Source organism: Pogona vitticeps, chromosome 4, assembly GCF_051106095.1.
Source record: "Pogona vitticeps strain Pit_001003342236 chromosome 4, PviZW2.1, whole genome shotgun sequence".
In the NCBI taxonomy this organism is placed as follows: domain Eukaryota; kingdom Metazoa; phylum Chordata; class Lepidosauria; order Squamata; family Agamidae; genus Pogona; species Pogona vitticeps.
The window spans coordinates 212,541,343-212,565,014 of NC_135786.1; the positions used below are offsets into that span (position 1 = coordinate 212,541,343).

At 40.5% G+C, this 23,672-nt stretch overlaps 1 protein-coding gene across 3 annotated transcripts in view; it reads left to right on the forward strand.

The window, feature by feature from the left end:
- Positions 1–22,164, forward strand: part of ESRP1 (epithelial splicing regulatory protein 1) — a 36,060-nt gene extending 13,896 nt beyond the window's left edge. Inside the window, exons 7-15 of one of the 3 annotated variants that reach the window (XM_020785405.3) lie at positions 3,409–3,519; positions 6,792–6,924; positions 7,017–7,059; positions 9,925–10,226; positions 12,066–12,284; positions 14,301–14,487; positions 17,268–17,436; positions 19,062–19,166; positions 21,018–22,164. In XM_020785405.3, coding sequence (XP_020641064.2) covers positions 3,409–3,519; positions 6,792–6,924; positions 7,017–7,059; positions 9,925–10,226; positions 12,066–12,284; positions 14,301–14,487; positions 17,268–17,436; positions 19,062–19,152 — 1,255 coding nt within the window. In that variant the 3' untranslated portion in view covers positions 19,153–19,166; positions 21,018–22,164. Of the gene's footprint in view, positions 1–3,408; positions 3,520–6,791; positions 6,925–7,016; positions 7,060–9,924; positions 10,227–12,065; positions 12,285–14,300; positions 14,500–17,267; positions 17,437–19,061; positions 19,167–21,017 lie in introns of all 3 variants that reach the window. The other 2 variants (XM_020785406.3, XM_020785404.3) reach the window with 2 other exon arrangements.
- The last annotated feature ends 1,508 nt before the right edge of the window (positions 22,165–23,672 follow it).

The following is a 23,672-nucleotide window of genomic DNA, read 5'->3' on the forward strand; positions in this document are numbered from 1 at the left end:
AGTACAAAATTAAACATGAACTAACAGTTCATTGTAAGATTATATTTGACTGATTAAAACCAGCAGTTATACTGATGAACCATGGTGTTCAGACTCAGGCCTGATCCTGGGATTTTCTTAGGACAATTACGGGAAATCCCATGGTCCTTTAGATGTTTTGCACGACACCTGTCCGAACTGTTGACCATTTCACATGCTGGGTTCGGACTGGGGTTGAATGGTGAGCAGCCTCCCATTCGCTGAAATTTCAAGGCTGAAACCTGAGACTGGGAATGAGCCCTTTGTGATATTACAAGAGGTGGCCATTTTTAAAAATTGCAAAAGTGTGTGTGTGTGTGTGTGTGTGTGTGTGTGTGTGTGTGTGTGTGTGTGTGTGTGTGTGTGTGTGTGTGTGTGTGTGTGTGTGTGTGTGTGTGTGTGTGTGTGTGTGTGTGTGTGTGTGTGTGTGTGTGTGTGTGTGTGTGTGTGTGTGTGTGTGTGTGTGGAGAGAGAGATATATTTCCTGAATTGCCTCCTAAACAAGTATGAAGTGCGGAAATAAAAATCAGGATAGAAATATGATGCGTAATTAAATAAAACAGACAGATACGCCTTCATACTGAGCCAGCGAGCACTGATGTCAGTTGGGAAGAGATGGGCACTCGGACATTAAAGCCACTTCCTCCAGGAGAACCAAGCTGTCTTCTTCAATTCTGCACAGAGATTTTTCTCCCCCCTTGAAGACCCAGAAGAGCATAGCACTTCCCTGGGACTTTAGCCAGTACCTTGAGAATTAACAGCCTTAGCTGGAGCTGATGAGAGTTGCAGACAAACACAACGGAAAATGAACATAAAACAAAACCACAATAAAAGACCAACCCAACCCACACCCCTTCAATCCACCTAAACAAATGTACATACAAAAGCCGAAAATGGTGATGGCAATACCATCAATTAAAATAACAACGATAATGTTAAACAATAAATCATATCAAATATGGAGAAGATTCTCAAAGGCCTGTCTGAAAAGCGATGTGTTCTACTGAGTCCCCTCCAGCAGTTCTAGTGAGTAACACTGTTCAAGGGCTGTGCAAGTACTAGCATAAATTTTAACCGAAAATTAAATTTGGGCATTGCACATATTTACCAGGGCATTGCAGATCTTCAGACTGTTAGGGTTTTTTTTAAGGCCAATATGTTAGTCATTCAAGTTTAGAAATTACATGTGAATAATGAATAACATAATACGTAATTAACGAGTTACTAACAATTTTATGTTTTTGCCATCCCCTTTTCCAATTGCCCCAGTAACATTTCTGCAATAATAAGTCAGTATCTCTTCTTAAAGAAAAAGTCCTAGCATTTGCTTCATTTTCATTAAAACATTTGAAAGGAAGAATACTAGGCCTTGCTCTACCTCCCAAAAAGATGAATGAGTGAAAATGCCATTTTTAACCTGTGACGTATTCTTGGGGGCCTCTCTGTCAAGCGCAGTATTTGTCTTTACATTTCACAAAGAGCTCCCTCCCTTTTTGCCTCTAAGAGCAGATTCTTAAAGCACGAGTCTATGTATAGTTCACTTGCTTTGAATCATGTCCCACCGGCTGATAGGGAGGGAAGCTGGTTCTTACTAATTGTGCTGAGTATCTTTTTATGATGGTTCAGAGAATGTTTCAGTTGTGAGCAGTGTGTAAACAAAGCTTTTATGGAGTTGCTAGGAAGGATAGTTTATCCTGGTTCAGATAAAATTGTAGGGCAGGAGTAGATGACTGTGGGCCTCCAGTGGCTTTGTTTGAATGCAGAATTCACGTAACCCCTCAACGCTGGCTGTGTTATGTAGAACTAATAGGACTTGTAGGCTAAAAAAAATCTGGAGAGGCAAAGGTGCCCACTCTTGTGGTAGAGGATGGTGTTAACTTCTGAAATCTCTCTCCCTTCCCCTTTCCTCCATCTTGAATTTTGCAAATTGACATTTTGTGTTTTTTAGGTTTTGTTAGTACCACTAGTTCTTTATCAAAAGGAAATACCACATTGTTGGTTGTTCTGACTGAGCCTTGTAATAGGCTTTATAAGCTGCATTGCAGCTGGGTAGTTATGATACATGTTCATCATTCCCAGGTGAGCAGTTGAATTTTCTGGTGGAACGCCTCAAGAAGCCCTGCTAGCATTTATAGATTTTTCCAAAGAAGAGAAATGAGTCAATACACAACTATCAATCAATACAGTGCCTGGCTAATCTATGCATGACTAGGCAACAGCACAGTCATATCTCAGATTGCCTGATGTTTCAGATATATGTTGTCCTGCCAGAAAGCTGCCCTGTGGTTTCATGGTGGCCAAGGAGAAGAACAGGAGAAGCCACTGTTCTGAGCCAGCACTGTTTTTATTTACTACATTTATACTCCACAACTCATCTAAGGACCTCAGGGAGACGTATATCATTCTCTTCCTGTTTTATCTCCCTGAAGATCCTAGCCTATAGTAGTTTAATATTATATTTTATATATTTTAAACTCTATTTTCTCAGTTATAAAACTTGGATTTTCTGACTCAGTGTTGGCTTGGGCTGGGTAACAGGGACTGCTTAAGTGGCTTAGTGAAGATACGAAGTTGAATCTTTTTGGTCGTAGTCTAGCATTCTAACCATTGCATTACCTCTCTTGGCAAATCTCCAGAAGTGATGGACTACAACTCCCATTATCTCAGGCCTGGTTAATAATAACTGAGATTTGTAATCTAAGGCATCTGTAAGCTGTCAGGCTGCAGAAAGTCATGCTATGCATGGCTATTGCTTATCTCTACAAATGTCTAATTACCTGTTATAGTGCTGTCAGTGTAAGTGACATCTTAACAGGATTGCACAGGGAGAAATATAGGCCCTTGCCCCTAAGAAACATATGATCTAAAATATATAATAAGGTGGGGGAGGGGGGGAGCGATGAATTACCGGTATCCCAAACCTCTGCTGTCTTAAGGATACTGCATTTTACTTTCTCTGTTTATATAATATTCTGTAGAGGTGAACATGATAATACACTCATGTTTAAAGAACAATGTATTAAGTATGAAGGGCAAAGATATTAAGTATGAAGGGCAAAGAAGAGAACTGGCTGAGGTAAATGAGGGGAGAAATCTATCAGTGAGCATGCTGGAAACACCAGCTTAAACTGTAAGAGAAAAAAAATAGATGTAAAGGGGAATATTAAATACATAAGAAACTAAACTGGAATTAGAAGTAGAGTTTAAAACATACTGAAGGACTAATCTATATTTCAAGAAATTGAAAGATTTCTCAGGTCTGTCTCTTCCTATTTTGTAAAGCATTTCGAAGGACAGCATGGATCTGAGCTTATACAAAAATTCTTTTACTCTTGTCATGGCGTGAGCTGATGAGAATGCTAAATATATATCCTTGCTTTTGATCTACAGCAGCAAGATGGAACTTGTAGATGATAACACCATAATTCGGGCAAGAGGTTTACCATGGCAGTCGTCGGATCAGGACATTGCTAGGTTCTTCAAAGGCCTGAACATTGCCAAGTGAGTTCTCTCTTTCCAAATGACACGTTTTTTTTCCCCCCTTCCAGTTATGTTCTCAGAATATTTTCAGGGATCAAAATATTATGAAAGCCAAAATCTTATGAAACCTCTGGGAGGAGCAATGCCTTCTGACATCATGGTGAACTTTGAGACACAGTAAAATTCTGTGTTGGAAGAGATGCTCCTCTGCCTTGCCAGCGCTCCCCTAAGGAAAATGAAGGAAATGTTGTCCCCTTCATGCTAAGTCTTACATACCCAGGAAACAGGGTAAAATCTCATGGCTTTCCAAGGTCAAGGGAACACATGGTCCATCAGGTTCCATTAGCCCTAGCCACTACAGCCCGTGGAGAGGAATGATGTATTTCCCATTCTTGAATTAGATCCTTGAGGTCTGGAGATCTTTGGAAAGCTGCTGCTTTTAAAGTCTATGGAGCATCAAGGGAATCCACATACATTTCCAGCCTCAAAAGGTTGTGGGACCTCCTTTCTGTCATGTTCTCACCAAAGCAAAAGATGCACTTACCAGTAGTGAGCTGAAGGATGCAGCTGTGGTTCTTTCACAGATCTCTACCCCCCCCCCAAATTTATCAACCAAATAAGTTTTTTTTTTTTAATTCTCTGTTGCACAACATACAACAATAAGGCAGCAACAACGCTACTGTAAAAGCTTTGGTAATTTTCACTTAGTAAAATGAGTGCCAACTCAGTCTGGCTTTACTGAAAACGATAATAAAAAGCAATCACAATTACAAAGGGAATAAAAATGTGTTTCTTTAAGTGGAAACCATAAGAATCTGTAATAAATGGAGTGGAATGGCAAAATTTAGTCTGAAACCATATTGTTAAAGATCATATATGTTAATGGAAAACAAATCCTTTCTAAATAATAACTTTGTGGCAGTTACTTCTAATATGATTCTATAAATGAGCTGCCTAAGAATCACAGGAAAGCCACAATGTAGCATGTAATCCCATTACCACTTTCCTGTAGTTTTGTGGGAGGAGACAAAACATAGATTTTTGTATTTACTAGGGATGAGATGTTCATGTTAACACACATAGACCAGAAAGAGGCTGCTACTTTCATTTTTGTTAATTCGTGAAAAAGAATCTCTGAAACACAAATGCTTCATGTTAACAAAACAGGGACACAAAATTTTAGTTTCTCTCCTTTATTTACCCTTTCTTTCATCTCATAGTGCAACAGTGGCTGCACAACAGTCCATCAGAACATTCAGACAGAGTGGGAATATTGAAATTATAAAGCTATAAATTGATTGAAACCCAGTGAACATGTTTGTTCTTTGTTTCACTTGTTACTTGTGGTGTGTAAATTCCTGGTACTCTCCATTTTGTACTGCCTTCCCATGCTTTGCTCTGTCTTGAATCCTTTCCTTTTTCCTCTGGCTCTTTGGATTTCCCTAATTTCTTTTTCCCCTCCAGCTCATTGATCCTTTCCTTTCTCAATTATTTTTGCTGTCTGCCTGCTGCTGTACTGGACTCAAAGAACAGGAGAGAAGACATCAAGTGGTGGGGGAAAGAAATCTACTCATATTCTTATTGCTTTGGTTGGGGGAGGGTTCCGCCCCTCCTCCCCCCTTTACTTGCTTGCTTGCTTTTCTTGGTTTTTGGTAGATGAAGCTCTGTGTGTGTCTTATTTTGTGGCTGAATATGTTTTTGATTGATCGCTTTTTTAAAAACTGTTACTTTGTTAATTTACTGTGTGTTTCAATTCTGTTAAAGATGTACATTTTGATATTTTGTAGGGGAATGTTTTGTTTGCTGGTGTTTATTGTTGGTTGTACTCTTGCCGTTTTTGTGAGTAGATTGATTCTGTGTTGCCTTGCCTTTGCCTTTTTTGGAGAATTTTTATGGGTTCTTTAGGGCTTTTGGACAAGTTCTAGACAAAACACAAATGGGGGAAAAACAAAACAAAATGACCAAAAAGAGGTAGTCCTTTTCATATCAAATGAAAGGACTGGAGCACAAAAGACGTTAAAGCAAGGTAACCATTTGCAAAATGAAACAAAACAAATGAAATGGAACTCTGCACTTCACATATGAATCCTTTCCACAAAAAGCATATGAAAAATATAGGAATGAATTTTATATTGCTAAAAAAGCTGCTCCCCTCTCCCAAATGTGATCTGTTCATTACTTCTAATTGCTGAAAGAGCCTTTCGTGGTTTCAAGCATTCTAGCAGAAACAACTGTGAACAGTATGAGTATCTCAGGAGTAGAGATGGGGGGGGTATTTGTATACGAATATGAATATCCCCCCGCACAGATGGAAATAACGAGGATCTTGATGATCCATTGGGTCCTTTCCAGCTGTACAGTTCTCAGATTATCAGGCAAAATCCAAAGAAACAAAAGACAAAAACAGGTGGCACCTTGAAAGACTATTATATTTTAATGTGAGCTTTCGTGGACAAATCCACTTCATCAGACATATGGGGAAAAAATGAAATGCTGGATGAAATATCAATAAACAAGTTCTAAGGTGGTGGTGATTGTGATTAATTAAGGTGGAAATGTATTTATTTATTTATTTATTTATTTATTTATTTATTTATTTATTGGACTTATATACCGCCCCATAGCGCTACAAGCACTCTCCGGGCGGTTTACAATTTTAATTATAAAGGCTACACATTGCCCCCCCAGCAAGCTGGGTACTCATTTTACCGACCTCGGAAGGATGGAAGGCTGAGTCAACCTTGAGCCGGCTACCTGGGATTTGAACCCCAGGTCGTGAGCACAGTTTTAGCTGCAGTACAGCGTTTTAACCACTGCGCCACGAGGCTCTTGCTAAGGCTCATGTAGAGCTAAGGCTGCCTCTTGGAAGCAAACCTTGTAGTTAAAACCAAGATTGTTATAATATTTCTGATCTCAATAAATTTCTGTAATCAATACTAGCTCTCTTACTTTCCTAGAAAAGAAAGCTTGGATGTGATTTCTTTCCAATAGTCCCCCTGTAACTGTTCTGCCATTTTAGGGGCTAAATTTGCAAGTTAACAGTTGTAGCTTGCTCTGCTAACAGAGTCTTTAAAAAATATTTTTAGTGCGAGTAGTATGAACATTCTCAGAACTGAAATGCTTTGCCACGGACGTTTGCATGGGCGTAACAACTTTTAAAAAGAGGGTGTGTGGTGTGTATTGCTAAATGCACCAAAGTTGCTTTTATTCATGGGAGTGTGGATCTCATGAGAAGAAAAGTCTGCCTGTATGGCTGATGCATCACTGCCTCTGTTTGCTGTCTCGCGTTTCAGAGGCGGCGCTGCACTTTGTCTCAATGCCCAAGGCCGAAGGAATGGAGAAGCTCTGGTTCGGTTTGTAAGCGAAGAGCACAGAGATCTAGCCTTGCAAAGACACAAGCATCACATGGGCAACCGGTATATCGAGGTACGTTGCTCAAGCTGCAAAATCAGTTGCTTGGATGAAACACTGGAAAGTCTGTGCAAGTGTCATGATACCTTTTCCTTCCTCTTCCCTAGGTGTACAAAGCAACAGGCGAGGACTTTCTGAAAATTGCTGGAGGTAATCTTTCCCTCATCATAATCTACGTAGTTTCAAGTCACAAACGATTATAATTTAATAGTAGGACTTTCCTGTTTTAAAGTACAGACTGGGGATCAAATAGTACCAGCGTATCTATGTACTAGAGAGGTACAGCAATTTGAACACTCTTTTAACTGTTGTAGCACCATCACATGGAATCCTGGGAGTTGTAGTTTGGTGCAGTATTTAGAATTCTGTGCTAGAAAGTTCTGGTGTACTCACTGGAACTTAAAAAGCACACTAGAGTCCTCCAAAAGAAAACCTAATTCTATGCCATCCCCCGCCTTAAAGAATGGAGGAGCAATTTAAGGTTTTACCTACACAACCTGGTTATAGCGGTTTGTACCACCTGACTTTTAATAGTTTCATCCTATTGATTTCTGGGTTTGTGATTTGGTGAAGTACTTAGAATTCTGTGCTAGAGAACTCTAGCGCACACCCCTAAACCAGCCATTCTCAACCTTTTTTCAGCTGTGGTCGTAAACACAATATGAAAGAAATATAGGCCAACTCAGGATTTTATAAGTTGCATAATGAACCTTATAAAGCCGTGTGTGAAGAATTATTTCCAGTCTGTGGCCCCCTTCAACAGCTCCAGGGAGCCATATGGAGCTGTTGAGAATGACTGTCCCAAACCAGAAAAATTCTAAAAACTTCACCAGACTTTAGAATCTATCCATAACTATGTGGCATAGATGACGGTAGTGATAATTACATGCCATCAAATTGATTCCATCTTGTGGCAAGCCTTCTAGATCTTAGTTCTGTCTAATCAGTAGGGTTCGAGTATTTGGATTCAGAACTCTGTTCAGCCATTAAACTTCCCAGGCAACCTCGAGGCAGATGTTGTGCACACGTGTACACAATATATATCTCCGTCTCCCTCTTCTTTCCACATACTTTAGAACATTCTAGAACATGCTTTTGATCATTCTATGGAACAGTTTAAATAAAGCTTCTACAGCAAGATAATTAAGATTAAGGATGAAATATTCACATTGTTGCTGAGAAGAGAAAGTTCTAGCATGTGCCCAATGTTGCAATATCATACGCATATTATATGTTTGAGTGTTACATACACATAAGTAGCTACCTGACATTGAGTCATGTTCTTCATTGTGCGCTCTGAGAGTTCTTTGTCAGGAGTTCACAGCATATTTTTATGTTCTTATAACTGGAAAGGACAAGAGTTTATCCCAGGACCCTCGGTTTATGAAGTGTCTGTTGCACTTCTAGTGCGGGTGGGGCCTCACTCAAGGCATTTGGCTGCTTGACACCGAGGAATAAATGACCCCACCCAACCTGATCACCATAACCAGCCAAGTTATTTTGGCATATGAGGCACAAAATCTCAGGAAAACATCTTCTCATTCTTGACAGTAAAAAGCAATAATAATGAAGTTTTTAATTACTCTTATATAATTCCCACAATTATCACTGAAGTAGTTTCGTCACTCAGTTTAATATTAGGTCTGACTCTGGGTAGGTGGCTTTGAGAATAGGGAAGAGAGATTTAAAGGTGCATCTCCTACTTTTGTGCTGGAGAAAAACTGGGTTGCTTTCTCAAAACCTCTGTTCAGAAGATTTTGGAGCCTGGAATTTTTTTTTTTAAATTACAACACCCAGATTCTCCCAGATAGCATGACTGCTTTTATACTCTGGAAGGAATAAACTTACCAAGCACTGCAGTATTGACTCTTTGTCTTAAATTGCATAGGTAGAATAATTCTTAGGGTAAATTCCTCAGGCATTGTTGCTGTAATTGGGCTATAAAATGGGGTTGGGATCTGTCCTCTTGTGCTCTGTAATGGGCTGTGTATATTGATGGCACTGCGTAAATTAATCTTTGATTTGGAGCCCAAGCGTCTTGAGGCATTACCTTCATGTAGGTTATGAATAATGAATCAAGCCTACAGATTGCCTCAGGTAAGGGTGGACCACAAAAACAAGTAAAGGAATTGCTTTGCCAAACTTGTCAAGGTGTGTCCTGTGCAGCATTATTTCTGGCTTTTACACAGAGGTAAATGCACTTCAAAGTCTTAAATGTTCAAAGGCCGTACAGGGAAAGTTTGCCATTTCAGAATGCTTTGAGACATGATTTTTATCATGAGAGGGGAAATCTGTCAGTTTCACTTTCTCTACTTTTGAATGTTAAGTACTTTCCCTCCTAAATCTGAAGAAATGTGTAATTTTTAAAAACATTCCTTAGAAAGAAATGAAATTCTGATGCCCAGCCAAATTCAGCAGGTACAATGATTCTCAAAATGGAGAAGACCATATTACACCTATCTGCTAAAAATGAGGAGGCTTCCAGAGAAAAGAGCTGGCAGCCCTAAATAACCTAAAATCCTATGGAATATATATCAGTACAAACCCAGACTTTTATGAGTTGAGATGGGTGGGTGGGTGGGTGGATGGATGGAATTATTTTTCCACCACCACATTTGATTTTCTCTACAAAAAAATCTTGATTTTTAAAATCTTACATGCTCTCCATTCCAGATCTAAAGGCATTTACAAATGTTGGTAAATTACTGTCAGAAATGAGTTGAAATGAAATCTTCGACCATACTTATTTATCATGCTGTTACCTTGCCTCACTGATTGGGGGGGGGGGTCTGTCAGATAATGCCTTCCATTTATAACTCTCAAATTTTTAAGTCACTTTCCAAACTTTTTTCCTTTTTAAAATTTTTTTAGAAAGTTAAGTATAAAATATAATCGGTGCACAATGTCTTTTGATTTAATAGTACTAGGAGTTGTCTGTCTGAAATTAGCCTTCTTCCTTGATATTTTAAGAACACAAACTGCGATCTAAGCTTCAGATTCTTCTGATTCTTCTAGGCACATCCAATGAAGTTGCTCAATTCTTGTCGAAAGAAAACCAAGTGATTGTTCGGATGCGCGGTCTCCCATTTAATGTGACAACAGAAGAAGTGTTAGCATTTTTTGGTCAGCATTGTCCTGTGACAGGTGGAAAAGAAGGGATCCTGTTTGTAACATATCCTGACAACAGGCCAACAGGGGATGCGTTTGTATTGTTTGCCTGTGAGGAATATGCACAGAACGCATTAAAAAAACACAAGGACCTATTGGGTAAAAGGTATATAGAACTCTTCAGGAGTACAGCAGCTGAGGTTCAGCAGGTGAGTCCCAGTGCTTACTAATGTCATAGTGAGAGTTCCTAATTTAATCCTGTTAAAAGGAAGGACTACTTCACACAACATATAATTAAATTGTAAAATTTGCTGCAGTATTGGTTATCCATGTTGGATGTCACTAACAGAAGACTAAGGCCCTGTGGACACAAGTCATTGTGTCTATATATTACCTCGAGTATCAGAGGCAATGGCTGGAATCCTGTTGCTTAGTATAGGAAGTCACCAATGAGTCAATGGGCCTACTCAGGTGTGGTTTACTGTGCAAAGCAACAGGATTTCACTATCAGAGTTCTGAAATACTGCATTTTTGAACTGGACCACCAGAAAGATGAACAAGTGGATCCTAGAGCAAATCAAGCCTGAATTATCTCTTGATGAAAAAAAATGACAAAACTGAGGCTATCCTATTTGGGGTATATCATGAGAAGGCAGGATTCTCCAGAAAAGACAATAATGCTGAGAAAAGTTGAGAGCAGCAGGAAAAGAAGACGACCAAATACCAAATATATCAACTCCTTAAAGGAAACTGCAAGTTTAAGTTTATAAGAGCTGAGCAAGGCTGTTGAGTGCAGGACATTTTGTCCAAAAAGTAACTTTTCCAATTTCCCTTTAAAATACCAGTTGCCATGGAACTTGAGCAGGGAGCAACTGCATTCATGTCTTTTCTGTGAGCGTCCTTTAAATATCTGGTAAGCCACTGTGAGAACAGGATTATAAGTAGATCAGAGATGTGTTTCTTCCTGGCAGTCAGGACAGACAAGACTGAGCTATGGAGACCAAGCATCTGACTTAGTATAACACTGCTCTCTGTGTTCCTTAGTTAACATTAACTAAGAGGCCAACAGGAATATGCACAGAATGCATTAAAAAAAGCATGAGGACTTAGAAATAACACTGAAAGAGAGTTCCTAGGGTAAGGCTGGGGCCCCTATTGCTGGATACATGTTGTTGAATTCCTGTATCTGTTAGCACCAACCAGTGGTGAAATAAAATGAGAGCAGTGGCTTGTCAGACTGTTGGTGAACTACTGTGTTCTAGTGCAAGAATGAGGAGTATGTGGCTGCAAACCCAGTTTTGAAGGCAGTGGTTCTCAACCTTTTTTTCATTTGTGTTCCCCCTTGGCAGCCAATTCCCATAAATTGTACCCTTCTTAACAGGGGCTGAGGGGGGACTCTCCACCCTCTCATCATCAGGCTGCTTCCTCATCATCTCTGGTAGCATGCAGGGGCTAAAAGGGGTTAAAATCCATAAGGAATTTTGTTCCATACAGCTGTCATTGCTAGGAAAGGAGCAGGTGATACAGCCCCTAGGTGAGTGGCAGAAGAAGAATGGATGTCACCTTGGAGCAAAAGCCAATTGGCTGGACCCTCAACACAGTGGAGAGAGAAGGAAGAAGCTGAGGGGTTTCTCACTGCTCAGGATATAAAATAAGTGACTTTCACTGTTGACTTTATGTGTCTTTTCCCACCATTATTCAATTCTTTTCAAGTGCCCCTAAATGTTCTGGTTTGTACCCCTGAGCTAAATGTACCATAGGTTGGGAGTCACTGCCGTGGAACCTCCCACATATCTTGAAAATATATTTAGGTTTTTTAGGGGGAAATTCTGCCTCCAGTGGACATGATTCCACTATTAAATAAAGTGTGCCCTCCTTCTCTCACACACACTTTATGCTAACAACAACAACAAAAATCCAGATTTTTAGCTTTTGCTTGATTTGGTTTCCCATAATTAATTGAAAACTTTGGTGCCTTTAAGTATGAACTTATGTGCAGGCTATACTCCAGTTTCTATGAAAACCATGCCATACTTGCTATTTTTCAGGTACTGAACCGGTACTCATCCACGCCTCTCATTCCTCTCCCAACTCCACCTATCCTTCCTGTACTACCTCAGCAATTTGTGCCTCCAACTAATGCCAGGGACTGCATACGACTCCGTGGTCTTCCTTATGCTGCCACTATAGAAGACATTTTGGGATTCCTGGGGGAATTTTCATCTGATATCAGAACTCATGGTGTTCACATGGTATTAAATCACCAAGTAAGTTAAGGGGAGAAAGTATCTGTGTGCAGAAGCTCTTTCCTATATGTTTTACAGCTATAATGTACTTGAACCTAAATCCAATTGTTAATCCCCACTAGAGTAGACTCACTGAATGAATGTGGCTTATATACCGTAACTGTTTATTTACAAATCTGCATTGACTCAGCAGGTCTCCTCTGGGTAGACTAACAATAGGAGTTATGCCTTGGCCATTATACAGTGTTTTATAGTATCTTTCAAGTATTTCACACAGGGCTGGCTTTGAGGAATGGAATAATTGGGCATTTCCAATGAGACCTTACCTGTCAATCCTCCCTCTTTATGAATATGAGCAATAACAAGAGCCAAGAGGGAGAGATTCTTTCCCTCGCTCCCCCTGGCTGTCTCATTCTGGGCAATTGGGTGGGTTGGTAGGCCCCAGAAGGAAATGACTATCTTGTTTGGCAGTTACATTTTTGACCACAGTTCCCAAAATCCCCCAAACACCATGGCTATGCCAGCCAGAAAGACCTGGGAGCTAGCAGCCATGCTGGTTGGGGAATTCTGGAAGTTGTGGTCAGAAAACTAACGTTCTCAAATTCAGATATCTGGCTAGCAGGGACAAGAGCAGAAACAGGGTGCTTGGCGTGTAGCCTGGTGAGGTATTGCTGTGGTCCCATTACATTTTTGTGCCATCAACATCATGTTCTTTTAACATAAGCTTAAAATTAACATTTTCAGTGGCATAGTTGAGATGTGATGGAATTTCGTGGTTTACCATGACATGAGCAAGTCTTGGGCTTGTGTTTGTCCCTCCCCTTCCCAATAGCACAACTGCAAGGAGATTAACATATTTTGCTATTGTTTTGTTGTTGTTTTTACTATCCTCAGTTGAGCATTGTTTATAAACTCTAAGTAGTCTCAGCTAAGGTTTTGGGAAGGTGTGGGTAGTCTTCTAGATTCCTAGGCTGCAGTTCCTAGAAGCTGTAGCCAGCACAGGCAATGCTGAGAGTAATGCCAAGGGACCAAAACCTTGCACTTTGCTTAACCCAAACCTGGCAACCAAATTCATAAACTATGGTTTAAAGTTGGCTTGTCTCGTTATAGCATGGATGAGGCTAACCACAGTTGTTTTGGACATAATACTAAACTGCTGTGTGCCAAAAATGGAAGCAAAAACTCTGTCTCCAGGCAGATGCTCTGGAGAAGTCAAGAGCAGTTGATTTGAAGATATGTTGATGTAACACTAAACGGGGGAGCAATCATGGCCCTCCACCTGATTTTCACTAACTCCCATCACGCCTGGGCAGCATAATGATTAAGATACAGTGGTGCCCCGCATAGCGATGATAATCCATTCCGGATAAATCGTTGCTATCTGGAAACGTCGCTATACGGGGCAAAAAAACCCCATAGGAATGCATTAAACGGAGTTTAATGCGTTCCTATGGGGCATAAACTCACCGCTAAGTGGGAATCCTCCATAGGGCCGCCATTTTCGCCACCTCGGTAAACAAGGAATCGGTGCGAAAACGCTGCAGGCGGCCATTTTCTTGATCTGGCGACCATTTTGGAACCGCCAATCAGCTGTTCTAAAACGCTTACCGATCATCGCAATGCGATGTTTACCCTATTTAAAATTGCAATGCGATCACAAAAGCGATCGCAAAAATGCGTCACTATGCGGATTCATCGTTAAACGGTGCACTCTTTAAGTGAGGCACCACTGTATTGGAAATAGCCATGCAGAAATATTGGAGAGCCACAGTTGCCACCTCAAATTAAAGCACTATGTAGCAATGCAGCTGAACAAAATCGGTGAGTGGGACCTTCCTCAGCCAGAGCAGTCAGCGAAGCATGTCCTTTTATAATACATTGCCCACAATTCTGCTATATAGTAAAAGTGCAGGGTCATGGTGGTTTTAACCGAGACCAATGTTTCATTTAATATTTGTTTCTGCAAATTTATTCATGAAAGTTGGACTGACCTTTATGTTACAATGCTAAAGCTCTTTGTTCTTCTTTTTCTTTTAGGGTCGTCCCTCTGGAGATGCTTTTATCCAGATGAAATCTTCTGACCGAGCATTTTTGGCTGCTCAGAAGTGCCATAAGAAAACTATGAAGGACAGATACATTGAAGTCTTTCAGTGTTCGGCTGAGGAGATGAACTTTGTATTAATGGGGGGCACTTTAAATCGAAATGGCTTATCCCCACCACCATGTAAGTTACCATGTAAGTTTTGCTTGGGTCTTGGCGGCGCTACTCTCTACTGTACGCTGGTAGGTGTCGGAGCTTCTTTTCTTGACTCTTGTGTCCATCTCTTGGAAAAGGTCAACATATGGGATCTGGAATGCAAAGCTTTGCCACCTGAAATTAGCAGCAGATTCAGATTTTTGGGTTCTCCTTTGTGGTTGTGGACTACTGTGATTTAAAGAGGAATTGGCTTACTTCTTCTTGCCTTTCTGCTGACACACACCTTTTTTTTCCTCCTGGGAATGTAATTTGTGCTGGGCGAGTATTATTGATTTTAAAAATCATTCGGCAATCTAGCTCCTAAAGAGTATTGCAATCAGTTCTCAGTTGCATGTTTATCTTTTTAAATGATCCATAGCAGGCGCTAAGATCAAATATGGATGACTAGGTTCAAAAATAATGAGTATTTAGACAGCCTGTAGTTCATGGTGAATCCCTGGAAGATAACTAGAAGTTTTGAGTGCAGGTAGGTGGCAGCTATATGAACCAGATGGGGTAGGAAAGTTCTAAATTTCAAATATTTTTTTTGTACTTACGGGCTTGGTGAGGTACACCAACGTGGCCTGGTGGACTAAGGCTCTGGCATTATATGTGGGCCATGGACATACTTTGCCTATCCCTGGTCTGAAAAGAGAAAATTTTAATACAGTAGTCCTATTGAGAAATTTAAAAAAAGATTCATCTGAATCCAGGAAAGGGAGAGTGCTGTCTTTCTGCTCCTTGTGCTACCAATGTAAAAGAGAGTAACTATCTTAAGTAAAAAGCCTCTATCTGCTCTGCGCGAAGGCTTGCCATTCAGTTGGGGTTAGAGCAGGGATGCTGACAAGTTTTTGGATCCAAGTCCCAAATACGAGTCTGAATCTTTGGTCCCAAGCCCTGAGCCTGAGTCCCTATTAAAAACAAACTCTTTTCCCCCAGAAAGAAAGGGAGAGGTGGAAGAGTTCTGAGTTATGACTCAAATCATCTGGGAGAAAACCAGAATCTAGTCTGAGTTGCACATTTAAGTCTAACTTGACAGCAAGACCCACGACTTGAGTCCCCATCTCTGGGCTAGAGTACCTGATCACATGGGGACAGAAAGACCAGGTTGTTGCTTCTAGTTCTCCATAAGAGTGAAAATAACGCTCTCCTCTTCTGCACACATTTTGACCAAACGTCTTTTGAACCCCTGAACTGGGATAACATTCATATATCAATTCCTGTCTGCTTTAGGGCAGGGGTGGAGAATCCTTGGTGCTACAGATGCTCTGTACTACAACTCTCACAACTGTTTACCATTGGTCATGCTGGCTGGGACATGTGGAAGTGAAGGGCCAAAGATTATCCATTCATACCTTAGACCCACAGATAAGGATGGTGTCTGTACAGGTCATAAATGAGATGACAGTCCAGCTGCTAGTAGTTGGTAGTACTTAATATAGCACTGAATCTACATTGAGTGTAATTATATATTTCTCTTTCTGATTACCATTCCTGAATATTTGTCTAAATCTCCCATGAGCATTGATTTCATGATCTCAGATAGACGTTTGTGTACAGTACTTTCCTCGGCAAAAAATGCCAAGTTCCAAGGAAAGCACTTTACGTGGGATCTGTTGGGTAGTTTTGCATTTAATTCCCAGCCAGCATGTCCAGCGGCCATGAACTGTGGGAGTTGTGGTCCAAGACATCTGGAGGATGCCAGGTTTGAGGCAATGGTTGTGAAACCTGGAAAGACCAGTGGATGTGCTCCATGGTTGCCTTCTATCAGCGGATTAGCAAGGGAAAACCTGTTCCCTTAAGAAATGTTGATGTGACAGTAAAGAGCAAACACGTGTCTTGTATGACAGCTTAGAATAAAATACAAAATGGAATCACGTTTTAATTTTGAAACAGAACACTTGTGAAGAGTACAATGTAATTCAACAACATGGAATTTAAATCACAAGGAAATAGGTGCTGCTGGTAGGATATCCTTTGTCATCTAAAGCACTGGTTCTTAACGTTGGGTTACTCAGGAATTTTGGACTGCAACTCCCAGAAGACTTCACCACCAACTGTACTGACTGGGGTTTCTGGGAGTTGCAGTTCAAAAGCATCTGAGTAACAAAGGTTAAGAACCACTGATCTAAAGCACCTTTTCCTAGAGTGTTGAAGTTGGAACGTAACGGCTGCATGCTTCTGTCATGATCAGGAATGGGTTGGTCTAAGTGAATGTTAGACACACAAATGACATTTCTGGATGAAAAAGTATAGCTCAGGGTCAGGCAAGTTTGATGGGCCTCTTGCTGTTATGTGCCATCCGGTAGGAACCAACTTATAGCAACCCTATTAGGGTTTTCAAGGTGAGGGAGACATTTAAGGAGTGTTTTTACCTATTCCATCTACTCAGTTGGCTTCCATGGCTGAGTGGGGACTCAAACGCAAGTCTCCTGGGTCCTAGTCCATCACTCTATCCACCACACCACAGTAGGTGTCCCCTTAATGGGCTGAGGGACCAAATTTTCACCCTCAGTCTGCTCCATGGGCCATACCAGGCCTGGGAATTCTGAAAAATTAAAAAACTAAAGCCTGAAGTGACTAAATGTCCACTTCAGTTTTGATTTGGGAGATCAGGTTGGACTTGGGGAACTCTCATGGTCTTGGGGCCCATGGGGCGCCGTTTGTCCAGCTGGATATCGATTGATTTCAGGTTATATTTTGGGCATTGATAGCTTTGCAGGGAAATGTTGATCCTCCATGTGTTTTGTCATGGTCTGTTGTCATAGGCATTTCTCCACCTTCGTACTCGTTTCCGGCACCTGCAGCAGTCATTCCAACCGAAGCAGCACTCTACCAACCTTCGGTGCTCCTAAGCCCCAGGACCCTTCAGCCTTCCACAGCATACTATCCAGCTGGTACTCAGCTCTTCATGAATTACGCAGCATATTATCCTAGGTAAACAAACACAAAACAAAACAAAACAGAAGGGGAAAGTTAGATCTCCTCTTGTAGCAAGTGGTCACTGTGAATTAACTGTTCCTCATTGTGTTCATATTAACATTTAGTTACTCTTGCAAGATGCCATTTTCCTATGAAAGACTAAGGTACCTTGCAATTAAAAGATGATTTGCAGAAATTCTAAAATCCATATTGGTGTAAGAAATGCAGACTTTCAAAATCTCTTAAGGCAAGCTGCTTGAAAAAGCAGTTTTTCCCCCTTTAGGGTCAACACAATCATCCTTGCAAATTTTATGCCGGTGTCTTCTTAATAATAAGGGTTTTTTGAAAGTAAAAAAATAATGGAAAGGCAATCAACCACGCAGAAAGTAAAACAATGAGTTAGTTCTTCAACATGGTGTTGAGTAACAATCACATGTAAATTCACAACAAATGAAAGGAACAAGTAACTTTCTAAGCTTTCCAATGACTGGGAAGTTAATTTGGTTGTGCCTCAAGCATTTCATGTACGGAATCCAGTGCATCATGTTTTGCCAGTTGAAAAGTATGGGTCTCTAAAAATATTAACTTAGACATTACACTGCTCTCCTTTTCATGCAAGATGGTTCTTGTGCATGTTATCTCTTGTCCTGTGTCTCACACCAGAACCCTGGCAAAACTTGCTGTATACCCTGCAATACAAAAACACAAACTACCTTACAATTATTTATATAATGCCATTATTTCCCATCCATGGAGTAAAGAATGTTTACTTGAATATGGTGCAGGGTTTTTTGTTTGTTATTTCTAGAAGGGTAAGCACTCCATAAGCCCACTGCTGGTGACACAATTAGGTCTCAAAATATTGCCCTTTAATAAACCTTCATTTAGTCGTTAAGTCGTGTCCGACTCTTTGTGACCACATGGACCAGAACACGCCAGGCCCTCCTGTCTTCCACTGCCTCCCAGAGTTGGGTCAAATTCATGTTGGTTGCTTCGATGACACTGTCCAACCATAGAAACACAGAAAGTTACTTTATACTATCTGAAACCATTGGTCCATCTAGCACAGTGTTGTTGACATGGTCTGGTAGAAGCTCCTCAGACTTGGAGGCAGGAGCTTTCTGGCCTCCCTGAACATGCTAGCAATCAAACTTGGGACTTTTGGTGTGCAAAACATGTGCTCTAATCAGGAGCTACAGCAATTCTCTAAGATAGGTTTTGCAGATTTCATGGTTAAAAATTTCAAGCTAAGCCTCAGAATGCAGAAAAAGAAGCACCCACAGCAGTTGCCATATTGCATGATTTGGGAAAGTTACCTTTTGGACCACAGGACTATCCCAGCGACTATGCTGGCTGAGGGATTCAACAAGCTGTAGTCCAAAAATGTATCTTTCACTGGTTCCAGTATTCTGTGACGAAGACAATTTTGAGATCTAACTTGTGAATGCTGTAGAAATTGAAGCCCACCTGTTTCACCCTTGGACTGTTCAGTAGCACTGTTTGGATGGTATTGGGGGGGGGGGCATTGGAAGCTTCTGATAACCTTTGTTGGCTAGCCCTGGGGCAATGACGTCACAAACCAGACTATGAGTGAACAACTATTATCTTTTGTGACTATGGATTTCATTGCAATTTTTTAGTATGCAACAGAGAATGGATCTGTACACACAGATGAGTCGGCCAGGTCAGTGCTCAAAGAACGGGTTTGTCTTTAAAGGTCCAAGCAGTTAGATTTTCGGAGCAAGGTAAGGATCAACAATATATTTTCCCTAGTACATCAGGTACATGTTGAGACTCATTCATAGCTGTTCTGGGAGTGAATTTTTGATCTTCCCCCAGGGTCTTTCCCTGACTCCTTTTCCTCCCCCACAAGCCCCACACCCAACTATTGCTCCAGATTCCACCTCAACCCTTTTACAGCTAGAACTGTGAGCTGAGGTAAACACATGCTGCTGTTTCCAGGGTTGTTGGCAAGTCTTCGGATCTGAATCCCAAGTCAGATTCTTTGGTACCAAGGCCCGAATCCCAAGTCCCTATTAAAAACAAGTTTATCCACCCACCCTCAGAAAAAAAGGGGGTTGGTTGGTTCTACATTGCAAGTCGAGTCCAAGTCATTGGGGGGGAGAGCCCAAGTCAAGTCTGAATCGAGTCACTGGTGCAACTGAAGTCTGACCCACAACCCCATCCGTGGCTGTTTATGAACAATGGGATGAGTGCAGGTTCAGCTTATTTTGGAGGAGGGCGCACCCTATCTGTATTACCCATATTTGTGAATGCTGGGAGAAGTTACTTTTTGGGGACCAAATTCCCTCAACTCTCTTCCCACTTGGCATAATTACTAGCTACGCTGTTTGAGGGACTGTCGGAGGTGAAGCCCAAAGACTAAGTTTCCCAGCCTATGACTCAGAGGCTTGTTATCTCTGCTTTCTGTAAATATAGTATATAGCTATTGTGACTGGTAGCTGGGGACCACATTTAAAGGGAGAAGCTCAGATCATTTCCCTTCCTTTGCCACCTGTTGATTGCACACAGCAATGTGCTTCTCATATGATGTAACACTGATGGCCTCTACGTAGGCACTGGCTTGCCGGTTTCCTTGTACAGAGGTGTGCACCACTGGGCACTGCCCACGAGCATCTAATGAACTACTTAGGGCTATCCCCTTACTTTCTGCTGCTCCCTGTTGGCTTACTTCTTGTGGTACATTTTTCTTGGTGCATATGGAAGGGTTGGCTCATGATCCTAAGTCCTACTAGGGGTCTAAAAAACAGTATCGTGTCTGTGTCAGTTCCACATATATACAACCATTAGTATTTTCCCTCCAGTTTTTACATTGTATTGTGGTTTGTTTAAAGCTATGTGGAAATTTGCCTTTATTTTCACATAACAGCTTTCCCTAATAAATCTGCATGTTTTAGGGAAAGATGCAGGTTTATGTGCATCTGTACATCTTTCCCCAGTATATTTTTGTATGCAGATTTTAAACTGTTTGTATTAAAACATTCAGAGAAATGTGCAATCTAAAGAATATCTATTCTGATGTCCATATTAGTCCATGAAATGTGAATTGGGGGGTGTTTCTTTGAAATGAATTTTCCCCCATCAATAATTCATAGAATCAAGAGTTTGCAAGGGACTTGAAGGTCATCTACTCCAGTGGTTGCCAACTCTGGGTCCCCAGATGTTTTTGGACTACAACTCCTAGAAATTCTAGCCAGCACAGCTAGTGGTGAAGACTTCTGGGAGTTTTAATCCAAGAACATCTAGAGACTTGAGGTTGGGATCCACTGATCTACTACAAACACTGGCTAAGTAACCTGTCTAGCAGCCTTAGTTGAATCCATTGTTTAATCCCAACTAGAGTAGAACTACCAGATAAATGAAACTTAACATACATATTGACTCACCAGTGCCCCATTGATTAAATTGGTCCATTCCAACTGGGACTAACAATTGAACTTAGTCCTTCTATTCAGATAAGAATAAATCAAACATGGTATAGAAATGGCAGACTAGAAACAAGTCAAATCCTTGAACAATATGAGTATTAAACTTTATCCACATAATATTTGGATTCTTTCTGTATTTTTCAATAGGTTCCACCTGACTTTCTGCACAACGTCAACAGCCCAAATGGAGATCTGTCTTTGACCACACTCTAAATTCTACAGTGGCTGGAACCTAGCACAAGAAATTTCCCTCTGCCTAGGATACCTGCCTATGTCCGTTTTGGGGTATGGTTTTTTAAAATAGCGGAACACGTGTATCCATGGGAACACTTCTCCCTCCCTCTTTCCCTGCAACGCAAACTTGACATTCAATCTTTGGGGGCACACACTACTTGAGAGCACAGTTGCCAGATTCACGAGGAAGAAATATATATGGATTTTCTCACCCCATATTCAAAATGTTAAAATTATTCTTCTATCACACAGGGATTCACACATTATTAACATTTGTTGAAATAACATGCTGTGATTAAACCAGCCCATCTTTTTTTATTTGCACACATGTGATTTTTTTATATTAAAAAAAAAGACCCTGCGATTATATGCTTTGGCTTTTTATTAAAAATGGTTTTGTTTTGTATATATTTATTTGTTTAAAGATGTATCTTTGGATTCTAGCCAGATTTATCTGATGGTGTACAAAATGGTTAAGAATAGAAAAGGCAATACACTGGAGGAAAAATACTGTAACATTTTGTAAAATATATATATTATATATATAAATATATATACATACAATATGAAAAAGGAATGCTCTGAACTTGGATATTGCACATATGGCTACTGTATATTTAAGTTACTGTCTCAAGATGTTCTGATGATGCACAAAACCTCCAGCATTTATGCTCCTCCTCCACAAAACTGATGACAGAGAACTTAATTATTAACATCATATCAAACATTATGTTTGTAGGAAATCATGGAAAATGCAACACTTGCTTCCAATAGTCTTTACTGTGGAGGAAATAATTAAGTTTGGTATCACTGGAGGTTTCTGAGGGTCCAGGAGTTCTCATATGGATATTGAATACCTGACTCTACTGTTGAGATCAAGAATAAATTGTTACTGAAAGCATGAACATTTGAACTAAATAAAGGGCTATATCACTGTTATAGAAACTGGTTTGAGCGGCTCTATATGGGTACCATACAAGTGTGATAGGTGTGGATGCTCTGATCCTTGATGTGTGTTGTATTTGTGTTGTTCACACGTATTAAAACTGTTTTAAATTCATGTATTTACTTCTTGATTTGAATACTATGCTCAAGCAGTAATGGAAATAGAAACCTGGGTTTTAGGACCATTTCTTATGGCACTTTATTTGCACAATTTGAAATTATGGACATACATGAAATATAAGTAAAATTAAAATAAAATATTAAGAGAAATTTATTTTTACCAGAAGGGGGCAAAAAAATTAATACTGAATGTTAAACATAACATATTCTGTAAGCTAGAGCACAACAATACAGAATTAGTATCCTTGGCTAATATCATAATGTGTTTTTGTTGCAGAGGTCTGAAATGTTTGTGATTTAACTTCTCTCAGGTATGCAGCAGAAGTGCAGGGACACAAGAGTATAGTAGCTTTGTTGTTTAGTCGTTAAGTCGTGTCCAACTCTTTGTGACCCCATGGACCAGAGCACACCAGGCCCTCCTGTCTTCCACTGCCTCCCGGAGTTTGGTCAAATTCATGTTGGTAGCTTCGATGACACTGTCCAACCATCTCATTCTCTGTCATCCTCTTTTCCTATTGCCTTCACATTTTTCCAACATCAGGGTCTTTCCCATGGAGTATAATAGCTACTAATTCCCAAATAGTCCACTCTTCTCTCATTAACTGGCACATAGTCTTAATTACTCACTCTAAGATGTTAATAGTATAAAGAATAATAATGTTCCCTTTGGTTGTTGTGGGTTTTTCAGGTTCTTTGGCCATGTTCTGAAGGTTGTTCTTCCTAACGTTTCGCCAGTCTCTGTGGCCGGCATCTTCAGAGGACAGCAGTCTGATTAAATTGGTCCATTTCAACTGGGACGAACAATTGAACTTAGTCCTTCCTTCTATTCAGATGAGAATAAATCAAACATGGTATAGAAATGGCAGACTAGAAACAAGTCAAATCCTTGAACAATATGTGTATTAAACTTTATCCACATAATATTTGGATATTTGGCTGGAACCTAGCACAAGAAATTTCCCTCTGCCTAGGATACCTGCCTATGTCCGTTTTGGGGTATGGTTTTTTAAAATAGCGGAACACCAGAACACAGGTTGCTGTCCTCTGAAGATGCCGGCCACAGAAACTGGCAAAACGTTAGGAAGAACAACCTTCAGAACACAGCCAAAGAGCCCGGAAAACCCACAACAACCATTAGATCCCAGCCGTGTTAGCCTTCGCGAATATAATGTTCCCTTTACTTACAATTGTAATTATATCAACAACAAACTACTGTAATTAACGTAACTGACTTCAACATAACATTTTCCACCAACCTCCAGGTGGAGCTCTCTTTGAATGTAGAACACATGGAGAGAACTATTGGTTAGTTCTGACAGTTACTCCCAGCCTAGAAAGGTCCCCCCACCATCAAACAAGTTAGAAGGCAGTCACAGTTTTTATGTGCATGGGACAGACAATGCAGAAGCCATCATAGGCAATTGGCACACATATTAGACAACTGACTGCCCTGCACCTGGCGTCTTTTCAATTATTTGCAATTAGGATGAAGAGCTCCTGATA